We start from the raw sequence: 27,974 nt of genomic DNA on the forward strand, positions 1-27,974 counted from the left end.
AGCGTCTGCCTTCGGCTCAGATCATGATCCCGGGGTCCTGGGATTAAGTCTCGTTTCGGGGTCCCTGCTCAGTGGGGAGTCTGCTTCTCCCTCTTCCTCTGTGACCTCTCTCTGTCAAGTAAATAAATAAAAAATCTTTGGGAAAAAAAATATAATGACCATTTGTGACAGGATATTTTAGCTTTGACTTGGGCTCTTGTAGGGACTTCATTTTGTTCCTAAGATTTGCATTTATTGACAGAGCTGACTTAAAAGTATGCTCTGAATGCTTATAAAAGCATGTGATGACTTCAAAAATATGGATTTCTTTAATGTAAGAGGAGACTGGTTTTTTTAAGTGAATACACTGTATATTTTAATTGGCATATGAATGGACTAATGTTTTAAAATAACAAAGGCACCATTAATAAACAGCCCATTCAATACCAGTCATTACATTCTTTTAATGTTTCCTTAAAATATGACTAGCACTGAAATACCTTGCCAATATGAAGTTATTATTTCTTTTTCAAAGTTATACGTTTGGGTTTTTCTGTCTTTCAGGTTTTGCTCGGAATTTATCAGAAGGCAATAATGCTAATTATACAGAATATGTGGCCACCAGGTGGTATCGGTCCCCAGAACTCTTACTTGGGTAAGTTACCTTCCCCAAATAAAATGACATTTATATATCTGCTTATCGTATATCATTAGCTTTGGGATCATCTATGGAAGATAAGACCCTTAGTTTATTAAATACCCGTTACCTATTGCAGTGTAACAAATCACCCCAAAACTTAATGGTATAAAACAAACACCGTTTTATTTGCTCACAATTCTGGGTACCAGTGATTTGAGGGAGTCAGTAATTGAAGTTCAGCTGGATTGTTCTTATGCTGGTCTCAATGGGAATCACTCAGGTAGCTGCAGTCATTCAGCAGATCATTTGGAGGCTGGTTGGTTTACAAGGCCTCAGCTGGGACAGACTATCTCTGTTCCATGGAGACTCATCCTCCAGTGGGCTAGTCCAAGTTGCTTCATGTGATAACAGAAAAATTCCCTGCAGTAAGAGGGCAAGCCTCAAAGCAAGGGTGGTTTTCAAGCCTCTGTTTGCATGGCTTTTGCCTCATCGGCCAAAGCCTGTTACATGGCCAAGCCCTGATTCAAGGGATGAAGAAATAAACTTGACCTCTTGTTGGGAGGACTGGCCTATCTGTTGGTTTGTTCATTCATTCATTCATTCATTCAGCAAACAGTTATCAAGTATCTCTTATATCCATCCACTTTGCTAGAAACATGATGTAAGTATTGAAGCAGTTGCCAATTTTCTTCTGACTAGAGAAATCCTGTTTGATGATAAATGGCTATTCAAACACGCTGCATTGATGATTTTTCTCAGCAACATCACATCCATCCACTTTGGCCCACCCTTCCACTTTCAGTGCTCTTTCGTTCATCTGTTAACCCCAGAAAAGGGTTTTCTGATAAGATTCTTCTTTTCTTTTTAGTATGTTTTAACTTGAGAGCCTAAGAAGGAGCCTATCCTCCTGAGACTCGATCACATAGTTATATGAATAATTCTTTACTTACCTTAGTTGTAGTATTTTCTTATTTTCCCTACATTGTATTTCCTTCTTGGGGACCATCCAAGAATGGAGAAAGAAGGCACACTCTGCAAATAAAATGAGATATGGTGGTGATGATGACTGGTACTCTAATTTTAGGTTTCATCTCTTTAGAATCTGAGTAGACTCTGCGCTGAGTGTGGAGCTTCACGCGAGGCTTCATCCCATGACCCTGAGATCATGGCCTGAGCTGAAATCAGCAGTCAGACACTTCAACCCATGGAGCCACCCAGGAGCCCTGAGAAATTTAATTAATTTAATTTTAAAAGATACTTTTTATATAGTAGGAATACAAATTTCTGTGTTTCTTTTGTTGAAGAATATGTGTGTAAGTTACTCACTGAGGGTTTATTTTGATACTCACCATTTCCCAGTGTCTATCAACCATCTGATTGTAATTCTTGATTCATGGCTGACATAGAGCATGTAAGAATTATTGATACCAGTTATTGAAAGTTCTACTGTTTTTTTCTTAAATCAAAAGCTTGCTTTATCTTGGGAAACAAATGGTGGTTAGTCACTTTATTATTTCCCTTTGTGTGGATAGATTTTAGAATTTCTGTGCTAATTTTTAAACTTGGTTTTAGAATTGATTTTCTTTTGTGTTTGTCTTTGTTTCTTTTTCTCTGTACCTCTATCTGGACATAATGGGATGCATAATCCATTTTCTTTTGGGAGGGATTGGAATTTGAGTTTACTGGACAGATTTGCCAAAGAAGAAATGAGTATGAAGTAGGTCATCCTTAGAACACCATCCAAGGATTCAAGTATGGTAGAGGACTTTTTATGTTATGGTTTTGTCTATATGTTGGCCCCAAAGAGTTCATTCTGAGGACACCCTTATTATAGACCTTCAGAGAGTATTTCCTGCCTAATAATACCTGTCAGAAAACTGCAGTTATGTTTAGAGATGTGTGGGAGCTACCAAAAGTAGATGGAGACTATAGTGAATTTGAGCCAAATTGTATATTGCTAATTAAATGATTGTCAAGTACTAGGTGAAGAACCATATTATTTTTTTTTGCTTTTAAAAAATTTTTTTTATTTTATTATTTTTTAATGATTTTTTATTATATTATGTTAGTCACCATACAGTACATCCCCGGCTTCCGATGTAAAGCTCGATGATTCATTAGTTGCGTATAACACCCAGTGCACCATGCAATACGTGCCCTCCTTACTACCCATCACCAGTCTATCCCATTCCCCCACCCCCCTCCCCTCTGAGGCCCCCAGTTTGTTTCTCATAGTCCATAGTCTCCCATGTTTCATTCCCCCTTCTGATTACCCCCCCTTTCTTTATCCCTTTCTTCCCCTACCGATCATCCTAGTTCTTATGTTCCATAGATGAGAGAAATCATATGATAATTGTCTTTCTCTGCTTGACTTATTTCACTTAGCATTATCTCCTCCAGTGCCGTCCATGTTGCAGCAAATGTTGAGAATTCGTTCTTTCTGATAGCTGAGTAATATTCCATTGTATATATGGACCACAGCTTCTTAATCCAGTCATCTGTTGAAGGGCATCTCGGCTCCTTCCATGATTTGGCTATTGTGGACAATGCAGCTATGAACATTGGGGTGCATATGGCCCTTCTCTTTACTACGTCTGTATCTTTGGGGTAAACACCCAGTAGTGCAATGGCTGGGTCATAGGGTAGCTCAATTTTTGACTTTTTAAGGGACGTCCACACTGTTTTCCAGAGTGGATGTACCAACTTGCATTCCCACCAACAATGTAGGAGGGATCCCCTTTCTCCACATCCTCTCCAACAATTGTTGTTTCTTGCCTTGTCTNTTTCTGATAGCTGAGTAATATTCCATTGTATATATGGACCACAGCTTCTTAATCCAGTCATCTGTTGAAGGGCATCTCGGCTCCTTCCATGATTTGGCTATTGTGGACAATGCAGCTATGAACATTGGGGTGCATATGGCCCTTCTCTTTACTACGTCTGTATCTTTGGGGTAAACACCCAGTAGTGCAATGGCTGGGTCATAGGGTAGTTCAATTTTTAACTTTTTAAGGGACCTCCACACTGTTTTCCAGAGTGGCTGTACCAACTTGCATTCCCACCAACAATGTAGGAGGGATCCCCTTTCTCCACATCCTCTCCAACAATTGTTGTTTCTTGCCTTGTCTATCTTTGCCATTCTAACTGGCGTAAGGTGGTATCTCAGTGTGGTTTTGATTTGAATTTCCCTGATGGCTAATGATTTTGAACATTTTTTCATGTGTCTGTTAGCCATTTGTATGTCATCATTGGAAAAGTGTCTGTTCATATCTTCTGCCCATTTTATGATTTGTTTATTTTTTTATCACGTATTGAGTTTGAGAAGTTCTTTGTAGATCTTGGATACCAGTCCTTTATCTGTGGTGTCCTTTGCAAATATATTCTCCCATTCCGTGGGCTGTCTCTTAGTTTTTTNGTGGGCTGCCTCTTAGTTTTTTTGACTGTTTCCTTGGCTGTGCAGAAGCTTTTTATCTTGATGAAGTCCCACAAGTTCATTTTATCTTTTGTTTCTCTTGCCTTTGGAGATGTGTCATGAAAAAGGTTGCTTTGGCCGATGTTGTAGAGGTTGCTGCCTATTGAAGAACCATATTGTTTATCTAAAAATCCCATTGAAATCAGTTGATAGTTGGTTAATATTAAGAATTTACATTTTTGTACGTTCTTTTTTTTTTGAGATTTTATTTATTTATTTTACAGAGAGGCAGTGAGAGAGGGAACACAAGCAGGGGGGAGTGGGAGAGGGAGAAGCAGGCCTCCTGCTGAGCAGGGAGCCCCATGCGGGGCTGGATCCCAGGAAGCTGGGATCATGACCTGAGCTGAAGTCAGACGCTTAAAGACTGAGCCACCCAGGTGCCCCACCTTTTTGTACATTCTTAAGACTTTGTCCTTACATTCAGTATAGCTCCAGCTGTATAAATTATTCACATCTGTTGACAGAAGAAAAGTAGCTCGATTTGGGTATGTAGAGATTTCCCATAAGTTTCTCCATCTAGCACAAGGTTTTTCTTTTGTACAGGTATTAAAAAAAGATCAGTATCCTTCCCTTCCCAACAAGCTACCCAAAAAAAAATCTACTTGAAGTTTCCTAATATGATCCTTAGGTTTTTGTGGGAAGGAAATGAGATAAAGAAAATACTGACTTTCAATTGTAATGACTTATTATCCTAGAAACATATTCTATATAGTGTTAACAGTGCTTTAATTTAGAGTATCTGTTAACAGTTTTGTATTACTGCTGTATCATTACGGCATTCTAGAATTTCATCCTGTATTTTTTTCAGATACTTTATTTTGTCTTACCCTTAACTTTTTTAAAAAAATTTCTTTAGAGAAAGAAAGGCAGCATGAGCAGGGGGGAGGGGCATGGGGGGGAGGGAGAGAATCTTAAGCAGGCTCCATGCTGAGTATGGAGCCTGATGTGGGGCTCGATCCCACAACCCCGAGATCACGACCTGAGCTGAAACCAAGAGTCAGATACCCAACTGGCTGAGCCACCCAGGCACCCCTAGCTTTCGCTTCTTAAAACTTGGATTATTTGTGTTTGAAACTGAAGAAAATATGGTTTCTTAATCTGCCACATATAATTTTATTTAAGACTCTAGATATTGGGGCATACATATAAAGCTTTTATGGAGTACTTAGGTTTTCATGTATAGCCTCCATTTGTTAATAACAGTAACATTCCTAAAGCCCTCTGGTAAACTCAGATCCTAGAGGAGAACTGTAAATACCTAAGGAAATGGAAAAAACATGCTTTGAGGCAGATAGTTATTATAATATATATACATGGAGTATAAATAGTTTTAGGTAAATAATACAGTAGAGCTTAGCCCACTCTTAGGTATTAGAAATTGTGATTCTATGCAATCAGAAGTTAAATAGTACTCAGTGTTTATTGTTTAAGAAGACATGTGAGTCAGTAGTACATTTTAATAGACTGATCTCAAAAAATGGATGAGGTATAACTTTTTGACAGTTCAGGAGCTAAAGGATAATTATCTAGAAAATGTGTTTCTTGGGAGCATTTGATTTTCCAAGTGAAGTGTTAACTCATCAGACATGTGCACTGTATTAGGGTTTATTAAGCCATTCATTTTCAAGCTATGCCCAGATGTGAATAGATTTCAACTTAGTGTATACCAAGTAAATTATTATTAAACTGACAGTTTTAGTAGCATAGATTTATTTACTTGTGCTCTAAATTTTTACTTGGATATCCGTAATTCCTTTGTTTCAGCCTCATTTTTAATTCCTTAAATACATAAATTGCTTTAAATCATGAATCTGTTCAAAATAATTTGGAAATTATTAAAATGTATTTCTTTGTTTGCCAAGATAATCTCTCCCTTTGCTTTTCAGAGCTCCTTATGGAAAGTCCGTTGATATGTGGTCAGTGGGCTGTATTCTTGGGGAGCTTAGCGATGGACAGCCTTTATTTCCTGGAGAAAGCGAGATTGACCAACTTTTTACTATTCAGAAGGTGCTAGGACCACTTCCATCTGAACAGATGAAGCTCTTCTACAGTAATCCTCGATTCCATGGGCTCCGGGTAAGAGGCTTTACTAAAACTCCAAATGGAATCAATACAGCAGTATTTAAATCACTGTTCATTGCACAATTCATTGTTCATTGCTAAGCTATCCGTCGAATACTATTCCCTTTCCCAATACAGTGTTTATAATCCCCATTATAATTTATTTTTGAATCTTACATAGTATTTGTGAATTTTAAGCAGTAGTCTGAATTTGAAAGTGGGAAATGCTAATGTTTTTCCTAATTTATAAGTTCCAAATTTTCAAACCCTGTTCTAGCATATGCATTATTATACTCTACACTTTGGTTATCTCAGAATGTTTCTTTGTGTAAAGTATTAAGCATCCCCAAAGGTATAAAAATTGTATAAATGACTTGCTTATTTGAACAAAGATATTTGTAATGATTTGAGGGAGAATATGAATAGATTTAAAGGTTGTGTTCTAGTTTGTATTTCTTGTCTGTTGACAGTGAAACATCAGATCTTCTTTTCGAAGTAGTATATTGTCTTGGGCAGCCTTTTCTAGACTTGCTAACTTTGTACAAAACTTGTTTTCAGAGAATATGCTTAAAAAGGGTCTTAAGGCATAAACTTTCCCCAGATGAGAGACAAGCAACTTGCAGAGGCACCTTATTAGAGTAGCCAGATATAGGCTGCTTCTCTCTTCCATCTACCCCAAAAGCTACTTTTTTAGTTTTCAACTACTCTGGGCTAACATGCCAATTGGTGACCATTGTGAGAACTATAAAATAAGCTCACCGCCATTTCCTTTCTTTCTTAAATGCATGATCCTCAAACCATGTTTTCTTTTTTCTTTTAAAGATTTTATTTATTTATTTGACAGGGACAGCCCCAGAGAAGGAACACAAGCAGGGGGAGTGGGAGAGGAAGAGGCAGGCTCCTAGCGGAGGGGCCTGATGTGGGGCTCGATCCCAGGACTCTGGGATCACGCCCTGAGCCGAAGGCAGACGCTTAACGACTGCACCACCCAGGCGCCCCTCAAACCATGTTTTCTTGACATTTGCAAAGCACTTCGTTTTTTTCTTTTGACTTTCTGGACCTCAGTCATTCCACTTTGAAGAGCATCCCCTCCTCACACATGCGCACCCAACATGGTGCCTGCTCCTCTCTCTCCAAACTCTCACCGTGCTTGTCTCTCCTTTTCTTTGACTTCTGTAAACATTTTACGATTTTTCCAGCTTCATGGGTTTGGGATTTGTGGCTCCTTCTCCCGGGAAGGTGCTTCTCTTGTGTGGTCCCTTCTCACTTTGTAACTCTCAGCTCCAAGAGTGTCCCCTTCTCTGATGCCACCAACATACTGTCCCCACCCTCTTTCTAGTGTCTCTCATAGCACCATCCTTTTTTTTTCTCCCATCCTAGCACTTCACCTGGGAGGTAGTTGTGTTATTTGTTTACTTGTTAATTATTAACTATTGAGTTCTCAACTACTAGAGCATAAACTCCCCAGTGGCAGAAATCACCTGTTTTTTCACTGTATTCCCAGCATCTGTAGCAGAGCCCAGCACATCTAGTTAGGGATGCAGTGAATACTTGAATGATGGATTGAGCCAGTTTGTATCATCAGCACTCAAGCTCAGCTGAACCTCCCTTTTCTCCATCTCTAATGCTTCTTTCCCCCATAGCACCTTTTTATCTGAACTATTGATGATTACTCCTAAACACATCTCTCCAACTTTCTGTCTTCACTTTAGTGTTTTCACATTGCCTTTGGAATAATCTTCCCTCAAATTGCACGTTCAGTTGTACCTCCTTTGTGTTTGAAAGCCTCTATGGGATTGTTTTACATTTAAACTCTTTAGGGGGTAGCATTAAGAACCCGTTGCTCTTAGCCCTCCAGCCTTGTCTGCCACTCATTCCCCGTTGCCCCCTACTTGTCGGCATATTGAATGTCTCACCATTTCCTTGACGTGTTGCTTCTACAATGCTGTATTTTCATTTCTCTGATGCTCCTAGTACTCGCTCTACTTTGTGGAAAGCTCTTTCTCCTCCTTCCCCCAGACTGAAGTCAAGTGTTCTCCCTCCGGGAAGCCCTTCTAGACTCCTCCAGGGATTGGGTGACTGCCCCTTCTGTGCTCCAGTAGTGCACATTGCCATCTCTTTTGAATAGCTGTTTTCAAAAAATATATATTATATATATATCCTCGCTGAACTGATGAATTCCTTGAGGAAATGATCTGTCATATCCACCATTATATTCACAGCACATCTAGAGTAGTGCCTACAAGGTTGACTAGTAATGAATGATTGGATATTTGACCTCAGGATTTTAACAGTAATTTCTGGAACATCAAGCTTGGCCTGCTGGCTGCCTGTTCTTTGCCTGGTTAAACTGACTCCATGTTGGATTGCCTGAAGATTCGAGTGTAAACAGATGTGTTATGGTACCTGACCTTAATAACTTATAAACTAGCTGAAGAATTAAGACATTTGTGCATGAGATAATCGGAAAGCAATATAACTTATAATAAACACCTCATTCTTTACTGCACTGCACTGTTTTCTAATACATCTCTCAGTATGGCTGAGACCATGAGAGTGTCAAACATTCGGGAAAGTTAGAAATCATAGTTGGCAGGATTCACTAGAGAAAGATTTATAGAAGATTTGAAATTTGTAATGGAAATGAAGAATGAGTAGCATTTGGATTAGATAGGCCAAACAAAGGATCTCTTCCCTTATTTGTGTGTGGTCCATTTTGTTCACAGACCTCCCCGCTAAATAGTATTATCTGTAAAATGCTGGAAAGCACATGACAACAGTGCTTATAAATAACCTTCAGAGAAATTGCTGCTTCCATGACACTTTGATTTTTATAAACTTTAATATTTTTACAACTTAGTCTGAATGTGTTTGTGGTATTTTAACTAAATTAGCTTAATCTTTTTGTAGGTTTACCAATGTCATTTGGGGGAAATGTCTTCCTTTATCATTTTGTTGGAGGATATCTGCGAAAGGTAGCTAAGCATGTAGAGTGTGGAAACTGAAACTTCCATGAGATACAGACTCACCGGGGACCAGTCTAATGTTACTGGTGTTTTGATTCAGTTGTGTAGACGTTGGAAAGTCAACAAGATGTTGCTCTATTGGTATGCTTTATTTTGAAAAAGTAACAATTGATGTCCCATAGTCTAGGGCATAGACTCTGGAGTTAGACTGCAGGAGTTCAAAGCCTGGTTCCATATTTCCTACACGAATGACTTTGGCAAGTTTCTTGTGCGTCTGTTTATTTATGTAGAAAATGCTGATAACAGAATTACTACCCTTTGGGTTGTTGTTGTAAAGGTTAAATGTTATCTGTAACATGCCCAGACCAGTGCCTAACACATAGTAAGTGCTTGCTAAAGGCATACTCTCGTTGTATTGTATTGTTCAAGTGATTAAGAAAGAAAGAAAAGCTACTCATTGGGATATAATTTAAACTTTTGTGCTTGAGTTTTGGTTATTTGTTGAATTATCACATGAGAATGGTAGAGTTCATTCAAAAGCATATGAATTAATTTTTTTTAACTTACTTTGGTCATTTTTTATCATAATATTTTTAATCCCTTTTCACTCTCTGCATTAGTTTTCTTATCATTGAAATGTTACTTCTGAAGAAAGAAAGGGACATCTGGTAGCATAAGATAGACCTTGTAAGCAAAACCTTAATTAAAGTGTAGTAGTACAGGTTGTTCATCACATCACAGCATGACAGGTGTCTCTCTTTGGGCTGATATTTAATACTCCAACACCATCCAAAAGAATTTCCGTTGAGAGAGGTGCCTAGGTTCAGAAAGAGTGTGGGTTTGGATTATAGACCTGGGTGCAAATATTAGTTCTGCTTTTTAATTATGTAACTTGCCTTGAATCAGTTATTTGAACTTTATGATTGTCACCCTTCTTCATCTCTAAAATAAGAATTGCTAAAATGTCTTGTATAGCATCGCTTCCCTCTGTAATTAGTTTTAGATTATTGCCTGTGTGTCTGTGTTTAGTTCACTTTATTCCTTCTACTTCCTCTGTCTTGGGTGCTGTCCTACTTTTCTCTGTCCTCACATTTTTCTTATCTTTCAAAACCTACTTCAAATATTATTTGTGGATTCTTTTTTTCTCCAGCTGCAAACCACCTTGGTCTCTCCTTTCTCCAAGCTTCAAGTAGAATTTTTGGCTGCACACTTCAGTGCTGATTGCTGTTCCAGCCAGACTGTGGGTTGCTTAAATGCATGGTTTAGGTCTAACCCATATGCTGTGATTCCTGCCGTCCCTAGCACAGTGTGCACATAATGTCATAATCACAACTTAAGTGCCTAGTTTGAATTTCCCTTCACAACTAGTCTTCACATCCACATATTGAACACGTTTAAGGATTCTAGTACTTTGAAATGCTCTTATGTTGGTATAAAGGAAATATATATTTAAAAGCAAAGGAACCTTCCCATTGGAAAGGGGAGTACATGGCATTGGGCTCTAATACTTTCTCATCCTTAGATGTTGCAAAATGTGAGGTGGCAGAGAGGACAGAGCACCTAAATAAATTTGACCTCTTCTCCTCATTTTATTAATTTAGGAGACTGTTTGCCTTCTGTTCCAACTTATATAAAGGAAAGAATTGAAAACAGGTCATTAAAAGAGTATTTTAAAAGCGATGTTAGAACATGTGTCTGGATTCACTATTGCTATTTCTGTGGCCTTTCAAGTACTGGCCTCTCTGCCTTCTCTCTCTCTCTCTCTCTTTAAGATTTTTATTTATTTGAGATAGAGGGAGAGAGCATGAGTGCCGTTGGGGGTAGGGGGACGGGGACACAGGAAGAGGGAGAAGCAGAGCAGGCTCTCCGATGAGCAGGGAGCCCGACACAGAGCTCCATCCCAGGACTCTGGGATCATGGCCTGAGCTGAAGGCAGCTGCTTAACCAACTGAGCCACCCAGTCACCCCTTCTCTCTCTCTCTCTTTTACTTCTCTAATTTTCAGGAGTAAATGATGTTGTGAAAAAGGCTTAAGAATTGTCTGTGTAAACAGACAAATTCTGTATAAACTATATTATAACTGAACTGTCTATATAGACAGTACTGTGTAAACTATATAGTCTCAAATTTTTACAGTTAGGTATGTTTTACATGCTTCATTGACTAGATTTAATATCCGTTTTCATCTGTACATTTTCCTGTTATTTAACACCCAGTCTTATTAATCTATACCTCAAATACATAGACATAAAAGTACTAGACATATGAAAAGAATTTGACTTTGGCACTAGGGCAGTAACTTCTGTTCATTCGCTACCTTTTCCAGCACTTTTCCGTCCCCTTCCCCACATGCTAACACTCCTGTCCTGTTCTTACAGTTTCCAGCTGTTAACCATCCTCAGACATTGGAGAGAAGATACCTTGGAATTCTAAATAGCGTCTTACTTGACTTAATGAAGGTGGGACAAGTTGATGTTGTCTGTATAAAATGTCTTTCAGTTTGTGGATTTTTTTGTGTGTTTACATGTGACCAGAGCCTGCTTTCGTGAAATACATGTATTTTGTTAATAGATGTGTAATAGTGAATAATGGGGGACTATGTTATATTAAAAGCATGCAATTTAATTAAAATAGCAGTACCTAGTTTTGTAACATTCCATGTAGACAGGACCATGTGATACCTCAGTTATATTCCAAAAGTGGGTAGAATAATAATGATTTAAATATAAATAATAAATAATTGAAAAATTTATTCAGCATTGAAGAGCTGCTTGGGCATAACGTTTCAAAACAAATCTTAAAATGAATGTTGAAAGAAAAGAGGTTCTGAATTTTTTTTAAACATGATATTTAAGGCCTCTCATAAGATTATTTTGTAAGTGAACCTAGTTCTGCTCTTTTTCTAACTTGGCCTCTTCTCTCCCTGAGGATGTGGCTGTTTCTGGCTCTTTTTTTGCCACAGCAGAATCACTGCTACTACCACACCTGAGCATGCCTCCTCATGCTCCTCTCCCTATCCAGAAGGTTTTCCTGCTCTGCACTACTGGAAACATTCTCACAGTTTTTTATTAAATCTTTTTATACCCATTAGACAGACAGTCCCTTGAGTGAGAACCAGTTTTTCCTGTTTCTCCAGCTTTCCTTGCAGCCAGCCAGTGCATAAGCTGGTGCTGGTTGTTTGATAGTAGATCTTCAAAAAACACTTGTTAATCGATCAATTTTATTTTATGCCCATTTAGTTTATTGTTCAAAATCAGAGCAGGTTACATTATACACAGAGTCTTTAAAGGTACACTTAGCACAGTTGGAAATTGCTGAGAGCATTCTCAGAACTTTGCTGTGCTTTAAACTATGTTCCTCCCTGTCCTGAGGAACACTGCAAATTGGTGTGGGGGCAATGGTGGGGGAGGGGGCATGGCTTTTAGAAAGGCCACATACCACATAACCTTTTGTAGAGAATCACAATATTCATTTATTTATGAAGGCTTTCAGAAATCCCATAGTAAAGAAGCATTTATGTCTTGCTGAATATTTCCCAAATTTAATTAAATACTGAATACTTTTTTTAAAAAAATGACTCTACAGTACTGGTGTTCTTCTGAACACAGATTGAGAGAAGCTGTTAAAAAGATAGCCCTCAAGGGTCTTTCATGTTAATTAGGCATAAATTATCTCTTGAATCTGTTGGATTTTGTCAATATGTTCTGTCATACAATCAATATCAGGGCGTAATGATTTGGTAACTAAAAACTGTAAATAGAATAAAGAATAACTGAATTAAATACAATTTCATGTTTTTTGCTTTTTGTCTTTTTTAAAAAAATAACAACTTTTCTTGGTTAAATCATTACCAAGTCTAATTACCAAGGGTCAGTGTGGTACCTCGTAAAATCTAGCATAGATGAAAGTACAAAGAAAACTGGGATATTTCTGTATTGATACCAATTTAGAAATTAAACTAATTCCTATTTAGTATATTTAGCTTCAGATTTCTTTAACATTAAACATTTTTATTGAAATGTATATTCATACAGTATGCAAATTATCTATACATTTCAGTTAGTTTTTAGAGTGTAAACATATCCATGTAATCACATCAACACCAAGATAGAGAAAATTATTAACACCCCAGAAGCCTCTTCAAGACCCCCTCCCTGGCTGTACACCCCTGTGCCTCCCACTCCTGGAAACCACAATTCTGAGTTCTCTCACCAAAGATTGATATTGCCTTGTTATTGATTGTTATATAAATAGAAGTATTCCTTTTGTCTTTTAGGTATTTTTAAAATGAATTTGAAAAGTACATAATATTATTTATCCTTTCATGAAGAAATGTATTCTCTATGCTATTCCCTAAAGCAGAGTTGTTAATTTTGTCCATATATAAGTACCTAAAATGGCCAGATATCTCATCCTGCATCTGTTTATACATATTAGCCATTTTAGAGGGGATACAGGTTATCAGAATTAATCCAACCTACGGTAATTTATATGGACTCTATTTTAGTTTTTTAAAAATGTTGTTTTCTTCCCCTAAATACTGAATTTTGAAGCTATTCACTCGGTGAGTTTTATATTTTCCTCATAATGACCTCCTCCTTTTAAGTAATTTGAAAATTAACAGCTATATTTATGAATATAGAAGTAGTTCTTTGTGTGTATATGCAGTAATTTCTACAGTTGATAATCTTAAAATGGCACTTTGATGCTAGTAGATATTTGGCTTATGAAAAGTCATATGTATTTCTAATTTAAAGTACTACTCAGGAGCCATCTTTTCTGTTTTTAACTAGTATCATACATTTGAAACCATTTTGATGTTAACTGTTTTAACTGCCAGTGAGACCAAAATCATTTTTATATAGCTCCACAGTTTTTTTATTTTCTAAAGAGGAGGAAAGAACTGAAATAAGTTTAGAATTTTGTCTGAGTCAGCATGAATGTAAATCCACTTGCATGTAAACAGTGGCTTGGGTTACCAGAATCCTTTGACCCAAAGTGAATGTTTCAGTGTATGGTAGGATCAGACTTCAAATTTTCTGTGGTGCTAGGTTAAAGGTGGTTGTCTGAAATTGAATTCTGGCTCAGTGGGAGGAAATCTAGGTTTGTTCTCACTGTTCAAATGGATCACAAAGAGATTAACTGTGGGTAAAACCAATTAAAGTGACCTAGAGATGGATTTGGGAATGCTGGAATTTCAACATTCTTCCTTCCTCTGAGAGAAAATGCTGTCAGTGAATTTTGCTGTGAGAATATCATCACAGCAGATTCCAGTGTGCTCTATTGAGTTGTGTTAGGTTATGTAGGTTTATGTTTTATATATATTTGCTTAATTTGTCAATAAAATTATTTTAATAATGATTCACCTTTGAAAATCTTATCCAATTACTAATAAGATCAGTAGTATTAGAAGAAAACATTTTATTTTATTTTATTTATTTTTTTTTTAAAGATTTTATTTATTTATTTGACAGAGATAGAGACAGCCAGCGAGAGAGGGAACACAAGCAGGGGGAGTGGGAGAGGAAGAAGCAGGCTCATAGCGAAGGAGCTTGATGTGGGGCTCGATCCCATAACGCCGGGATCACGCCCTGAGCCGAAGGCAGACGCTTAACCGCTGTGCCACCCAGGCGCCCCAGAAGAAAACATTTTAGTTATTAAAACATCTATGTGCAACATAAAAGGGTTAGTTACTATAACCTAAAAAGAACACTTAAATTAGGACGTGGCACCTGGGTGGCCCAGTTTGTTGGGTGTCCGAGTCTTGATTTTGGCTCAGGGTCCTGGGATCCAGCCCCAGTCTGGCTCCTTGCTCAGCGAGGAGTCTGCTTGAGGATTCTCTCTCTCCCTCTCCCTCTCCCCACATCCCAAAAAAGCAAGTAAACCTTAAAAAAAAAAAAAAAAAAAGGACAGATGCACAAATAGAAAAATAAGAAAAGAAGGAATATAAGTAACCAATAAGCATAAAAATATTCAACCTCATTAGTAATCACAGATGTGAATTTAAAACAGCTATGAGGGGCGCCTGGGTGGCACAGCGGTTAAGCGTCTGCCTTCGGCTCAGGGCGTGATCCCGGCGTTGTGGGATCGAGCCCCACATCAGGCTCTTCTGCTGTGAGCCTGCTTCTTCCTCTCCCACTCCCCCTGCTTGTGTTCCCTCTCTCGCTGGCTGTCTCTATCTCTGTCGAATAAATAAATAAAATCTTAAAAAAAAAAAAATAAAACAGCTATGAGATACCATTTATTTAAATGTCTATAGTTTACAAATAGTAAAAAAAAAAAAAAAAAGATAATGCCTGTTGTTGATGAGCGTGCCAGAAAATTGGTAGATTCTCAGTTGCTGAGAAGGAGTATCATTTCAGACAACCTTATTTTTAACATAGAAAATAATCCTCAAAAGTTTTAACAATCCATCTCTGGGAGTTTATCCTGTGAGAGGGATCATGGAGGTATGTAAGGATTTCAGGTGTTTATCATAGCATAAATTATAATAGTGAAAAACAGCAGTCATCTAAATGTCCAACAGTAGGAGACCAGTTGAATAAATTGGTATATCCATACCACACACTTCTTTAGTCATTTAAAAACATGTTGTGAAGTTATTTGTTGTAGCGTTTTTCATAATAATAACATAAAGGAAACAACCAAAATGTTTATCATTAGGTAATTGCCAAAAACAGCCTAAGGCGTATCCATAGAGTAAAAGCTCTTCACCAATATGCAATGATCTCTTAAAATCTAATGTCCAGTGGAAAGAAAGCTAAGTGCAGACCATTGTGTGTCTGCTACTCTTTGGGTAAAATAAAAGGAACAGACAGAGATAGGTACTAGGTACAGAGTATCTATGGAAGGATACACAAGAAACTGATAACATGGGCTGCCTCCCAAGAGGGGGACAGGAGAAAGATGAGTGTATATTCTTTCATGTGAATATATACTTCTTCCAAAATATATTTCAAATGTTTAAGTTATGTTGTAAAAAATGTTTTTTATTAGTATGTGAAAAATGCAGGATCCACAACTTACATGTATAACATAAGCCAGATTTTATAAAAGAAAATCTATATATACGATATTCAAAAAAGGGCTGGGAGGGCTTATTCCCAGAAGACAAGAGTAGTAAGATAATGTGGTAATTTATTTTTTTAATTAAAAAAATTTTTTAAAAAATGATTTTATCTATTTGAAAGAGTGAGTGAGCACGAGCAGGGGAGGGGCAGAGGGAGAAGGAGAAGCAGAAACCCCACCGAGTAGGGAACCTGACACCGGGCTCCATCCCAGGACCCCAAGACTTAAGCCGAATTCAGACACTTAACCAACTGAGCCACCCAGGTGTCCCGACAATGTGATAATTTAAATAGTCCTGATAAAAAAATTTTTTGGACTAAACTGTGTTTGTTAGATATTTTGAAATGACCATGCATTTCCTTTATAAGGAAAAGAAATAAGGTTTTTATTACAATTTAAATTTAACTTTGTAATGTTCTTTCTGATCCTACTTTGTTTCCTAAGAATTTACTGAAGCTGGACCCAGCTGACAGATACTTGACAGAACAGTGTTTGAATCACCCTACATTTCAAACCCAGAGACTTTTGGATCGCTCCCCTTCAAGGTCAGCAAAAAGAAAACCTTACCACGTGGAAAGCAGCACTTTGTCTAATAGGTAAATATTCCCTTTTAAGGAAATACAGATGCAGTGTTGGTCTTACCAAGTAGGTGGAGGAGGTGGCTGCTTAAATGATGCAATTAGAGAAAAGAAGGAAAGCCCTCTTTATTCAAAAATATCTTCCTTATGCTTATTACATGATTCAGAACCACAATTAAAGAGTTGTGTGGGTCTTAAAGATTTTCTTCTCTTTAACAAGTATATGATGGAAACCTATGCATTTCGTGGGAAAGGTAGCTTAGGTTAACAACTAAGGGGGTTTCTAGCCTCATGAACTAGAAGATTCTGTGTAAATGGGGCCTACACTTGATGCTTGGAGGCAAAGGGTGGGTGAGGGCAAGGGGATTTCTGGAGGGAGAAGAGAATGTCAAACACGTGTGGTTAGGAAGCCGCCTAGGACAGTCTTTGCAACTGAACCAAGTAGGTTTGGCTCTATTAGAAGGCTCTTATGTTTTTGTTGTTCTTTTAATCATTGAGTTGAGAAGTTAGTTTTTCATAAGAATAAGAACATGGGAATAGTAAAGTCAGTTTGGTAGATAGTGATTAAAATTGGTGTTTCTTAAAAATTTTCAGCATGATCTTAAAAAAAAAAAACACCTCTATTTCGGGGGTGGGGAGCTGTCTTCCCTCCTCTACCAACAAGCTTGTCTTGTCATCTGGTGTTGCCCAGACTCTGGGGTTAGTAAGCTGTTTCGCTCATCTACTATTAAAAGAGAAACAGAAAATGCTAATTCTTATTATGAAGCTTTTTGAATATAAATTTTTTCTCCTTTCACCGTAATTTTCTCTCCACATAGAATAATTGTTATTAATGTATTGAAATTTTGCAAGCCTGAGACCTGGTACTTTTTCAAGATCTTTGAGCATATCCATAAATTGGCAATAACTATTTATCCTATGTTTTCTCTCCCTAACTGTGATGGTGTGATTGTGTTACCTGGATTGTTTTATTTGCTTGGTTTTTTTTTGTTTGTTTGTTTGTTTGTTTTTCCAGGGAGGCCTGTGAGCAGATTCAAATTCTGCTTAACCAAGTTTGTGTTCACTGTTGCCTGTTTCCATAAGATTTTAGTACACTAAGGAATAATAGTCATCATGTAGTTACTCTTTTCCATTTAGGAAGTTCACATTATACCTCTGTCTTATCTGGGATCACTTCTAGTTCGGGTACTTTTGTTTCCCTTCTGCCTTAATTATCACTTGACTCCTCTAGTTTACATTTGCAAAGGAAAAGGATCCCAAGAATATAAAGTTCAGTGGACTGATGATAAGTCTTTGCTTTGTGCTGTAGTGATTAGTGGTATAACCCTATCGTGAAAGGGGGCCTGTGTATTTGTCCTCTAATGACTTCGCTTGAGAGATCCCCAGTGGGGATCTGAGGCTTTCCCTGGGAACCCTTTTTAGGAATCTGTCAAGGAGAATGTGTGTGGTGATAAAGCTGTAGTTTATGTGGGTCTTCAAGGAGTCCACCCAAATCTTCTTTTGAAGTAGACAAGAGCAGAAATGATAAGTAAATAAAATCTCTGGAAGAATTTGTTTTTAGGTCTTAATACTGTAGAATTCTAAGAGAAAAAGTCCTAAGTGGTTTCTTTAGGAATGTTATCAACTCAGTTTACATGTATGTGGAAATGTCCTTTTTTCTACACTTGTCTATAGTTCATATTTCCTCTATGGAATCCCTTTTTGTTGGGGACACTAACTCTACACAGACCATGGCTAACTCAGACTTCCAGCACTATTGTAGAGGTGTTCATAGAGTCATAGCTGCCACTTATACACTCCGCTGCCTCGTCCCTGAGACACATTCACACACCGTCTTTTATTGTCCAACTTCTTGTCTGTGTAGAAGAGGCAGTGGACTCTGGCATTACCTTGCCCTGCCTGAGTCTCCTTCAGACTGTCCTGAGGCTCTCCTGACCTTAGACATGGTGGGATGGTGTTTCAGCCTGCCCTGCCCTCTCACCAGTTCTGCTTTGCCATCCTTCTCCATAAAAATGTAGCTTTGCATCTTTGATATTTACTTTGAAAAGTTATTTCAACTAAAGAGATTAACTATCTGTCCTGCCAGCCATTTCAGAAGGGTTTATATATAAAATCCTCTTAAGTGCTTGGCAGTTTAACACAGATTCCTTACCGTTGTGTGCCAAAGAGATCTATGGAATTTTCAGAACAGTTTTTTATTGTTGTGCTTTGGCAGAACTCCACCTTGAAGACAATTTGATGCCCTTTCTACTTAAGAATTATGTGCAAAGCTCAATGGCTTCAAATTAATACTAAGACAGAAGTGTTCAGAATAGCAGTTTAGGCTCTTTGTACTTTTATGAGAAACCTAACTCTTTGATAAATGTTTCTACCTTAACGTTATAACCTCCCTTTTCACATTAGAAACTGTATCTTACATTGGTATGAATTTGTTCTTCCTAACATGTAGGTTTGCTTTGAGAACAGTATTTTCCAATAGTTTCAAAATCTTTAGCAGCTGTCTTCACTCTTTGTCCTTTTCTCGTTTTCTTTGGAGCTTCGGGCATTATACAATATCTGCGTGTGTTATCTCTGCTATTACCCTCTCTAGACCTGAAGGAGAAAGGGGAGGAAGTAGGAATCTGAGAGACTAGGGGAACCAGGCGGAAGGATCCACCCCATGAGAGCTATAATCTGTTCAGACACAGCTGTGACCTGAGTTAGGGTGCATGCTGGGAAGCACTAAGGAAGACAGCCCCCAGCCCCTTGCACTGCTAAGTGCAACTGCCAGTTAGGTGGCAAGGGATCCCAGGTGATGCAGTATGCAGCATTAGACTCCTGAGGTCCTGAGTGGGTCAGAGCAAAATGGAGAAAAGATTGGGGGTTGGGCAAATGGAGATAACCAGCACACTTAGATCTATTTATGGGTTAGACTATTTGCATATTGTTGTTTGGGTTTTTGAAAATTTGCTTAGGTATTTTAGTTACCAAGATATAAGTTGACAAATGACTCTGATGGTTTAAAACCTGATGCCTTTAGGGTACCTGGGTTGCTCAGTCAGATAAGCCTCCGGCTCTTGATTTTGGCTCAGGTCATGATCTCAGGGTCCTGGTATCGAGCTCCATGCTCAGTACAGAGTCTGCTTAAGATCCTCTCCCTCTGCCTCCTCTCCACTGCCATCTCGCCAGTGTGCTCTCTCTCTCTCTCTAAAAAACAAACAAACAAACAAACAGGAAAAAAACAACCTGATGCCTTAGGATATGATGACTGCCCTTTATTGATCTGGGGTTAGAGTCAGTTGACATCATTTAACAGAAGGTGAAACTTTTGTTTCTTTTTATTTTTAAAAATTAATTAATTGATTGATTAATTAATTTAGAGAGTGCGCACAAGTGGGGGGAAGGGAAGAGGTAGAGAGACAGACTCCCTGCTGAGTGCAGAGCCCCACATGGGGCTCGATCTCACGATGCTGGGGCCATGACCTGATCCGAAATCAAGAGTCTGACATTTAACTGACTGAGCCACCCAGGTGCCCCGAAACTCTTGTTTCTTTGTAATTTCTTTCTAGGTCTAGGACCTGCTATTTATTTAGTTAGCTCATATTTAAGTGACCTTATTTGATGTTGCAATTGTAATTGAACTAGGAGAAATTAGTGAGTGCATTTAAGGAGATGAGGCCTTCCACAACTGTTACAGGCTTGCTTGCTATCAGATACTTTTTTTTAACATTCTGAAGTGTAGGAGGACCGGAAAAGAGCCCTTACCTTTGATGTCTGAGCAGTGGATTCTTCTTTTTTTTTTTTTTTTAAAGATTTTATTTATTTATTTGACAGAGATAGAGACAGCCAGCGAGAGAGGGAACACAAGCAGGGGGAGTGGGAGAGGAAGAAGCAGGCTCCCAGTGGAGCAGCCTGATGTGGGGCTCGATCCCAGGACTCTGGGATCATGCCCTGAGCCGAAGGCAGACGCTTAACGACTGAGCCACCCAGGCGCCCCTAAGCAGTGGATTCTTAGGGAAAATGGGAAGGCATAGTTTCACAGATTACCATTATACAGACAAAAAGTGTGATTTTTCTTCCAGTTAGTGTGTGATGGGAACAAAACTCCCCCATGTCAAACCCTCTTTAGCAATAGCAATATTTGCAGCAGAATTTTCTGAAGTCATAATAAAAAGGGAATTGTGTAAATTATTTTTCATTTAAAAACATTCTCCTATCTCAAACTATAATTTGGTCCTTTAAATAGTTGCAGTTGAACAAACTGACCTTGCCGTGAGGTCAGTTTTCAGCTTTCCAATAGAGGACGAGGTTTTCCTCTGGATTTATATTTTGTATTTTAAGCCAGGTAGGAAATGAAGCTTTAAATCCTAAAGAAGGCCTTAGTCAGTTTGGAATAATGACGTGTGAGATGGTGAAGAAGAGAATAAACTATATCTTCTGGAGAGAAATTAACTGTCTAGATCCACATTCCTGTTTAGGGTACAAGGAGGTATCTGAAGTACCCCAAAAGTATTGTCACTTCTCTAAAACATAAACCTTGATCATCATGTTTTCCAACAAAGTTTACATTTGGTTTCAGAGTGTCATTTTCTTTTATTGAGTATATTGCAAGAACTCTCATTCTTTAACGATACAGACAGAAGACAAAAGGATACTGGTGTCTGTATGTGCTGTGAGTACGTATCTCTGAAGCAGGCATTGAGTTTTACAAATAAAAGGGAAGTTCAAGGAACAGCATGACTTTAAAGTCTACATGTTGCCTCTGACATTCAAGGATTCAGAGAGTTACAAGGAGTTCATTATAGCTTAGCTCTCTCCTTCTTATCAGGCATTCCGTAACAAACACTCATGTGAGCACCAGCATAGCAAAAACACGTTTTCCCAGAGTATCAGTTAGAAATTGTGTTGGCAACAACTTAGTTGAACATTTAAGAATGTCAAAATCATTTTGTCAGGACCATTGCTTTGTTGCAGAGTGACTTGATCTAAGCAGCTTACTTTTTATGGTTACTTGTTATTTGTTGCCACATGTTTGAACGAGTTAATGTGTTTAGTCTTTGAGGTGTTTTAAGGGTATGTGCATGTGTGTATTTTTTTTAAAACAATACTTTTTGTGTGTCTGCTATTGAAGGAAACTGATATCCTTCTTTTGTTTTTAACATAGAAACCAAGCCAGCAAAAGTGCTGCTTTGCAGTCTCACCACAGATCCAACAGCAAGGACATCCAGAACCTAGGTGTGGGTCTGCCCCGGGCTGACGAAGGTCTTCCTGCCAATGAAAGCTTCCTAAACGGAAATCTTGCTGGAGCTACTCTTAGTCCCATGCACACCAAAACCTACCAAGCAAGCAGCCAACCTGGACCTACCAGCAAAGATCTTACCAACAATAACATACCACATCTTCTCAGCCCAAAAGAAGCCAAGTCAAAGACAGAGTTTGATTTTAATATTGACCCTAAGCCTTCAGAAGGCCCGGGCACAAAGTACCTCAAGTCAAGCACCAGATCTCAGCAGAACCGGCACTCATTTATGGAAAGCTCTCAGAGCAAAGCCGGGACACTGCAGCCCACTGAAAAGCAGAGTCGGCATAGCTACATTGACACTATTCCCCAGTCCTCTAGGAGTCCCTCCTATAGGACCAAGGCCAAAAGCCATGGGGCGTTGAGTGACTCCAAGTCTGTGAGCAACCTTTCTGAAGCCAGGGCCCAAATTACAGAGTCCAATACCAGTAGGTACTTCCCATCCAGCTGCTTGGACTTGAACTCTCCCACCAGCCCAACCCCCACCAGGCACAGTGACACGAGAACTTTGCTCAGCCCCTCGGGGAGAAATAATCGAAGCGAGGGCACTCTTGACTCACGCCGAACCACAACCAGGCATTCTAAAACGATGGAGGAGTTGAAGCTGCCCGAGCACATGGACAGCAGCCATTCCCATTCTCTGTCTGCACCTCATGAATCCTTTTCTTATGGGCTGGGCTATACTAGCCCCTTCTCTTCCCAGCAGCGTCCGCATAGGCATTCCATGTACGTGACCCGGGACAAAGTGAGAGCCAAAGGCTTGGATGGAAGCTTGAGCGTAGGGCAAGGAATGGCGGCCAGGGCCAACAGCCTGCAGCTCTTGTCACCTCAGGTACAGCTTGGACCTTGACTGGATCTGTTGGTTCATCATGGGAAGGTGGTGCAGGGTCAGTCTGCAATTTCCCCCACTGTAGGAGGTTGTGCTTTTTTGATAGAATGAATTTAGGGAAGCAATACTTGAAGGACAATCTGTTAAAAAAATTAATTATTTAAGGCCCACTGTTGAGTACTCAAGAGAACTCAAAAAAAGTTGTTTTTAGAAATCTGCTTCTTAAATGTTCCTTTCTGGCATGTTTTGTTGAGAGAATGCTATTTTGATTTATTACAGAGTTCATCAGTTATATGGAATAGGTTTTAATTTTCTCAAAATTTAGTGTGATTTGTAGAGATTTTCTCTGATCTTTCCAGACCACATTTGGTTAAATCAGACCCTTTTACTTATACCTTACTCGATATTTTCACTGAATTGAAAAATTTCAAATTTATCTAGAACTATAGGTAAATTTCACTTCGGGCCAAAATAAATGTTAATTTATAGTCTTTTGGATTGTTTTTAAATCTCAAGGCAATGTTTTTATCCTCATGCTTCTTCCATCTTACTGGTTTTTCAAACTCTAGAACTAACAGTAACCTGTTTAAGAGAAGTAGCATTCCTACAACAGAACACATGTTTTGTAAATTATATTTTCATGATATGGAACATTCATCCGCCTCAAAGAAATGAGGGTGGAAACAAGCCAGTGTCAGAAGGAGAGAAGAATTTCATCTAGGGAAAGTACTCCCCTTTTTGAGAATATGAAAATAGGTTCATCAGACAGTTCTGGGTCAGAACTGCAGAAACTATGGATGAAATATGTAATGGGAGGTTTAACAAGATGAGTGCTGAAGATGGGGTGGAGATCGTCAGTAACGGAGCAGTCGGTGTAGCAAAGTAGCTAAGAGCTCAGGTTGGGAAACCAGGCTGACCCAGGTTTGTGTCCCATTCTGTAGTCTGCTTCAAACAGTGTAAGTCTGCCTGGCAGAGTGTCGAACACATTTTAATTGTTGCTGCTTCTGTCATGGTGGGGGCTGTGTTCTAGACATTTAACACACTCTCTCTATGCTAGGTGCTCTCAGACACTCAAAAGAGTCTGAGGTAGGGCTCTTGCCCTTGACAAACTTATCTTCTCTCTGGGAACATTAAATTATACATAACAATGAAATAATTAAGAAGCAAATTACTGTGGCACTGGCTATAAATAGGAGTTGAGAACAGGGAAAGATCATGAATAGGAGAAGTTAGAAATGGCTTTGGGAGCAACTAAAGGTCTTGCTCTGAGCTAGGATATAGAGAGAAGTTTTGGATGGCTAAGGAATGAGGCTGTGTTCAGGTATTTACTGAATGAGGCACCATGGTGGGATCTCCGGAGAAAGATGAAAAAGGTGTGGCCCCTGTCCTCTTGGAGTGCATGATGGGGCACACTTGACAGGAATCGGTCGTGGCGATACTGTGAGGCTGTGTGCCCACACTGCGCCGGAGGCGAGTGTGCTGTAGACAGAGAGGCACGGCCCTGTCCGGGCAGGGGTTGTGGACGGTCCCACGTGGAGATGGCATCTGAAAAGAGATTTCTGGGGCTTAACTAGGGGGAGAAAGTGGAGTCGGCCTTGGAAAGGCTGGAAAAGAGGGCAGAAAAGAGGAGGAGGCTAATAGAGACATTAAACAGCATGGTGTGTTGTGGGGATTGCAACTTGTTCCTCGTTGCTGCAGTGAAAAATGCAAGATTTGAGGTCGCTTTTGGAGTAAATCAAGCATGAGGGGAGGGGAGTATGTTCTATAAGTCAGTGCTGGTGGGAAAATAAATAGTGGGTCTTAAAGACTCTTCAGAAGTACAAACAACAGGATGTGTGAATTGAAGGATTGAATACAGGAAAAAGGACGGCTTCAGGCTTCTTTCCTAGGAACTCCTTTTCAGAGTAGGAAAAAGGACTTCTGAAATCACCTCATTCAACCCCTTCATTTCATAGATGAGTGTGCTGAGGATCTAAGAAGATAGGCGGGTTGCCCAAGTTTACCCAATTAGTCCAAGTCAGAGCTAGTTTACCCAATTAGTCCAAGGCAGTGTCTAGGTCCCTAGGCCAGCATTCTTTGCATTGTATCATGCTGACCTGTTGAGGCTGAAGTGACCCTGGGCCCCTAAGCAGAGCTGTCCTCTATGAGGCTGGAAAGACTGGTGCCCAGGTAAAGGAGGAGGAGTAGGAGATGCATACTTGCAGATGGAGGAGATGGTACATGGCGGGAGATGCCATGATTGGAGTCAGAACAGTGGTTGGAGGAGTCCCTCTAGAGAAGAGAGAACCTCTGGGGCCTAGAAAGATCTCTAGAGCCTGGCAGCTGCCCATAAACATTAGATGGAGGTCAAAACCAGGTAAGGAGTGTGAGCATGCAGCGTAGTGTAAATAGAGGAGATGTAAGAGAAATAAAATCTGTAACTTGGAGAAAAGACAAATGGACTGGTTCTCAGAGTTCCAGAAAAAAGACTGTGAACATGGTGGAGATAATCTAATTATAAATGCTTACTGTGGGCTAAGCACAGACCCAACTGTTACTGAATTTTAAGTCCAGTTCGGGAAGTACAGTTCCAAGCTGCAAGATAGTACAACTATAAAGGCACAGAGATGGCAAATGGCTTGAGAAGTGACTAAAGCCATGAGTAAGTGGTGAGAATCACCCTCTTATAAAATATTGTGGCCACCTTCAAGAGGAAGGGGACCGAACTAGCACTGTCGCTTAAGAGTTTAGGTTAGATATAAATCATTTGTTTTCTTAAAGACTTTTCTAGGGGGCTTTGTAAAGTATACAGGTGCTAAAATTCAAATGAGATCTTAATCACAAATTAGGAAGAAGAGAGGCTACCTCGGATGATTTGCTGCCCAGAATATTCTTTCATAGTACATTTGGGGAGTAAGGGAGACAGAGAATCCTGTTTAAAGTTTAAATAAAATGTTTTTGATACATCACATAAGGCTCAACATATGACTCTCTATGTATAATCTGCAGATACACAATGCAGCTAAGTCCTCCTAATGGCTTGGCAATTTTGTTCCTTAATCTTGTTTTCCTTGAGGGTAGAAGATGCCACTTTTCTCCTCAGTGAACACTATTGTGAACCAAGGCTGCTCTTAGCTTGTGTCTTACTTCCTTGAGGGAAATAGGCAGTGTCTCCTGAGATGTGTACTGTCCTGATCATGGTTAAGAAAACACATGAAGTACAAGTACTGTTATCCTAGAGAAGATTAAGAAAACTTGAAGTACCTAAAATTACAGTAGTCAGGGAATTTTAAGACAAATGATTAAGAGTACTGATTCGCTTCCATGATCTATCCAAAGAACATTTGATTTCATCTGAATCTGCCATTTAAGTTCTTCATGAAAAATAATTTTGGATCTGCACAGTTCTTTTTGGAAAAATCTGCTAGAGAAATTTTAGATTAACTAATAGAATCTAATTAGAGTGTTGCACAGAACCATGACTATCTAGATATTAGGAAGATAATTTTCTTTGTTTTTAATAATTAATTGAACTATTTTCAGTTTAATTCTTTCCCTGCTTGCCTTAACTTTAATGAGAATTTCACTTTCCATCTGTGTGACATTTGTTTGAATTATTTTACATTCATCAGATGATTCACTCTTTTATGGGACAATTTGTGTTTTAGCCAACTAACATTTTTTATTTTAGCTGGTGAAGGTACTAATTATGCCAAATAAAGCCCGTGGTGATTTAGGTGATTTTCATCCCAGGAACAGGACACTCTTATAAATCCTTTTAAATTTGACTTCCAGCCTGGAGAACAGCTCCCTCCAGAGATGACTGTGGCTCGATCTTCCGTTAAAGAATCTTCCAGAGAAGGCACCTCTTCATTCCACTCAAGGCAGAAGTCTGAGGTCTGAATTCTCCACAAGTTGCTAACTTTGACGATTAACCTTGTCTATAAAGAGTTGTCATGTGATATCATTACAGCCTGTCTTTTAAAATTTCTTCATAACTAGTCTCCCACAAATAAACTGGCTTATAGAGTTAAGTAGTTTTCCTTGTGCCATAATTCTAAGTTTTCTCTTTAAAAGATCCTGGAGTAAATTCTAGATCAGTTATATATTCTAAGTTCATAGGTCACATCATCATTGCTCTATTGTTAACTTTTTATAAACCTCTTTCTTGTCTCAGGGTGGAGCATATCATGACCCCCACTCTGATGATGGCACTGCCCCCAAAGAAAATAGACACCTGTACAATGACCCTGTTCCGAGGAGAGTTGGCAGTTTCTACCGAGGTAAGCCCAGCCCCGAGCACCCACCAGGGTCCTCTCTCTCTTCCCCCTCCCTGCACCTCCAGCCCATGCCCTCCACTACACTTCACTGCCTTGACTTCAGGTGCCTGCCATCCTTGTCTGTGCTGTCGCCTTCCAACACTTCTCCCTGCTTCGGATCTTGCTGTCTTAGTTCAGGCCCTCATGGCTTCTGACTTGGGTTCTTTGAGTAGCCTCCCAGCTGATCTCTCTGTTTCCCAAGGTTTCCATCAAACCAGTCCCTGGAATGATCCATTTGAAGCTGTGTCCTGGCCATCCCACTCATTCATTCAATTAAGTCCTAAAGTATTTATTGATGTCACTTGTGTGCCTGGTGCTGGTCTAGCTTAGAACATGTCAGTGAACAAGGCAGCCAGAGGTCTCCACCTTCATGGAGCTCACATTCTCATGAGGAGAAAACTACACTAAATGTAAGAATTATGTAGAGCAGTAAAAGATAATAAATGCCAGAAGGCAAAAATAGAGCAAGGCAACCCACTGTCTGCCCCCAGTCTTCTGTCTCTCACCTGCTGACAGTCCTCTGGTGGTTTCCCATTGACACCACAACAAAATCTGGATTCTCTAAGATGACTTTCCAGATATTCCATGCCCTGGTCCTTGCCATCCTCTGTAGCTACTGTTCCTCCATCCTGAAATGCTTGGGTAACTTGTTTTTGTTCCTCCATCCTCCCCCTGCTTGGATAACTTCTTTTTGTCCCATTTTGAAGTTCTCTGCAGTATGACGTCTTCCCTCTCCACCCAAAGTGAAATGTTTTCTTCTCTGTTCTACCCATGGTTCCTTGTCTAGCCATCTAACGTGACACAGA

At 39.2% G+C, this 27,974-nt stretch overlaps 1 protein-coding gene across 3 annotated transcripts in view; it reads left to right on the top strand.

The window, feature by feature from the left end:
• The window catches only part of CDKL5 (cyclin dependent kinase like 5), a 208,506-nt gene that overhangs the window by 162,712 nt on the left and 17,820 nt on the right, over positions 1 to 27,974 (top strand). For all 3 annotated transcript variants that reach the window (XM_034649695.1, XM_034649697.1, XM_034649696.1), the window contains exons 8-14: positions 544 to 634; positions 5,978 to 6,167; positions 11,496 to 11,576; positions 16,630 to 16,781; positions 21,907 to 22,873; positions 26,645 to 26,746; positions 27,027 to 27,132. In XM_034649695.1, coding sequence (XP_034505586.1) covers positions 544 to 634; positions 5,978 to 6,167; positions 11,496 to 11,576; positions 16,630 to 16,781; positions 21,907 to 22,873; positions 26,645 to 26,746; positions 27,027 to 27,132 — 1,689 coding nt within the window. The remainder of the gene's footprint in view (positions 1 to 543; positions 635 to 5,977; positions 6,168 to 11,495; positions 11,577 to 16,629; positions 16,782 to 21,906; positions 22,874 to 26,644; positions 26,747 to 27,026; positions 27,133 to 27,974) is intronic.

The sequence above is a fragment of the Ailuropoda melanoleuca genome, chromosome X, assembly GCF_002007445.2.
Source record: "Ailuropoda melanoleuca isolate Jingjing chromosome X, ASM200744v2, whole genome shotgun sequence".
Lineage (NCBI taxonomy): Eukaryota > Metazoa > Chordata > Mammalia > Carnivora > Ursidae > Ailuropoda > Ailuropoda melanoleuca.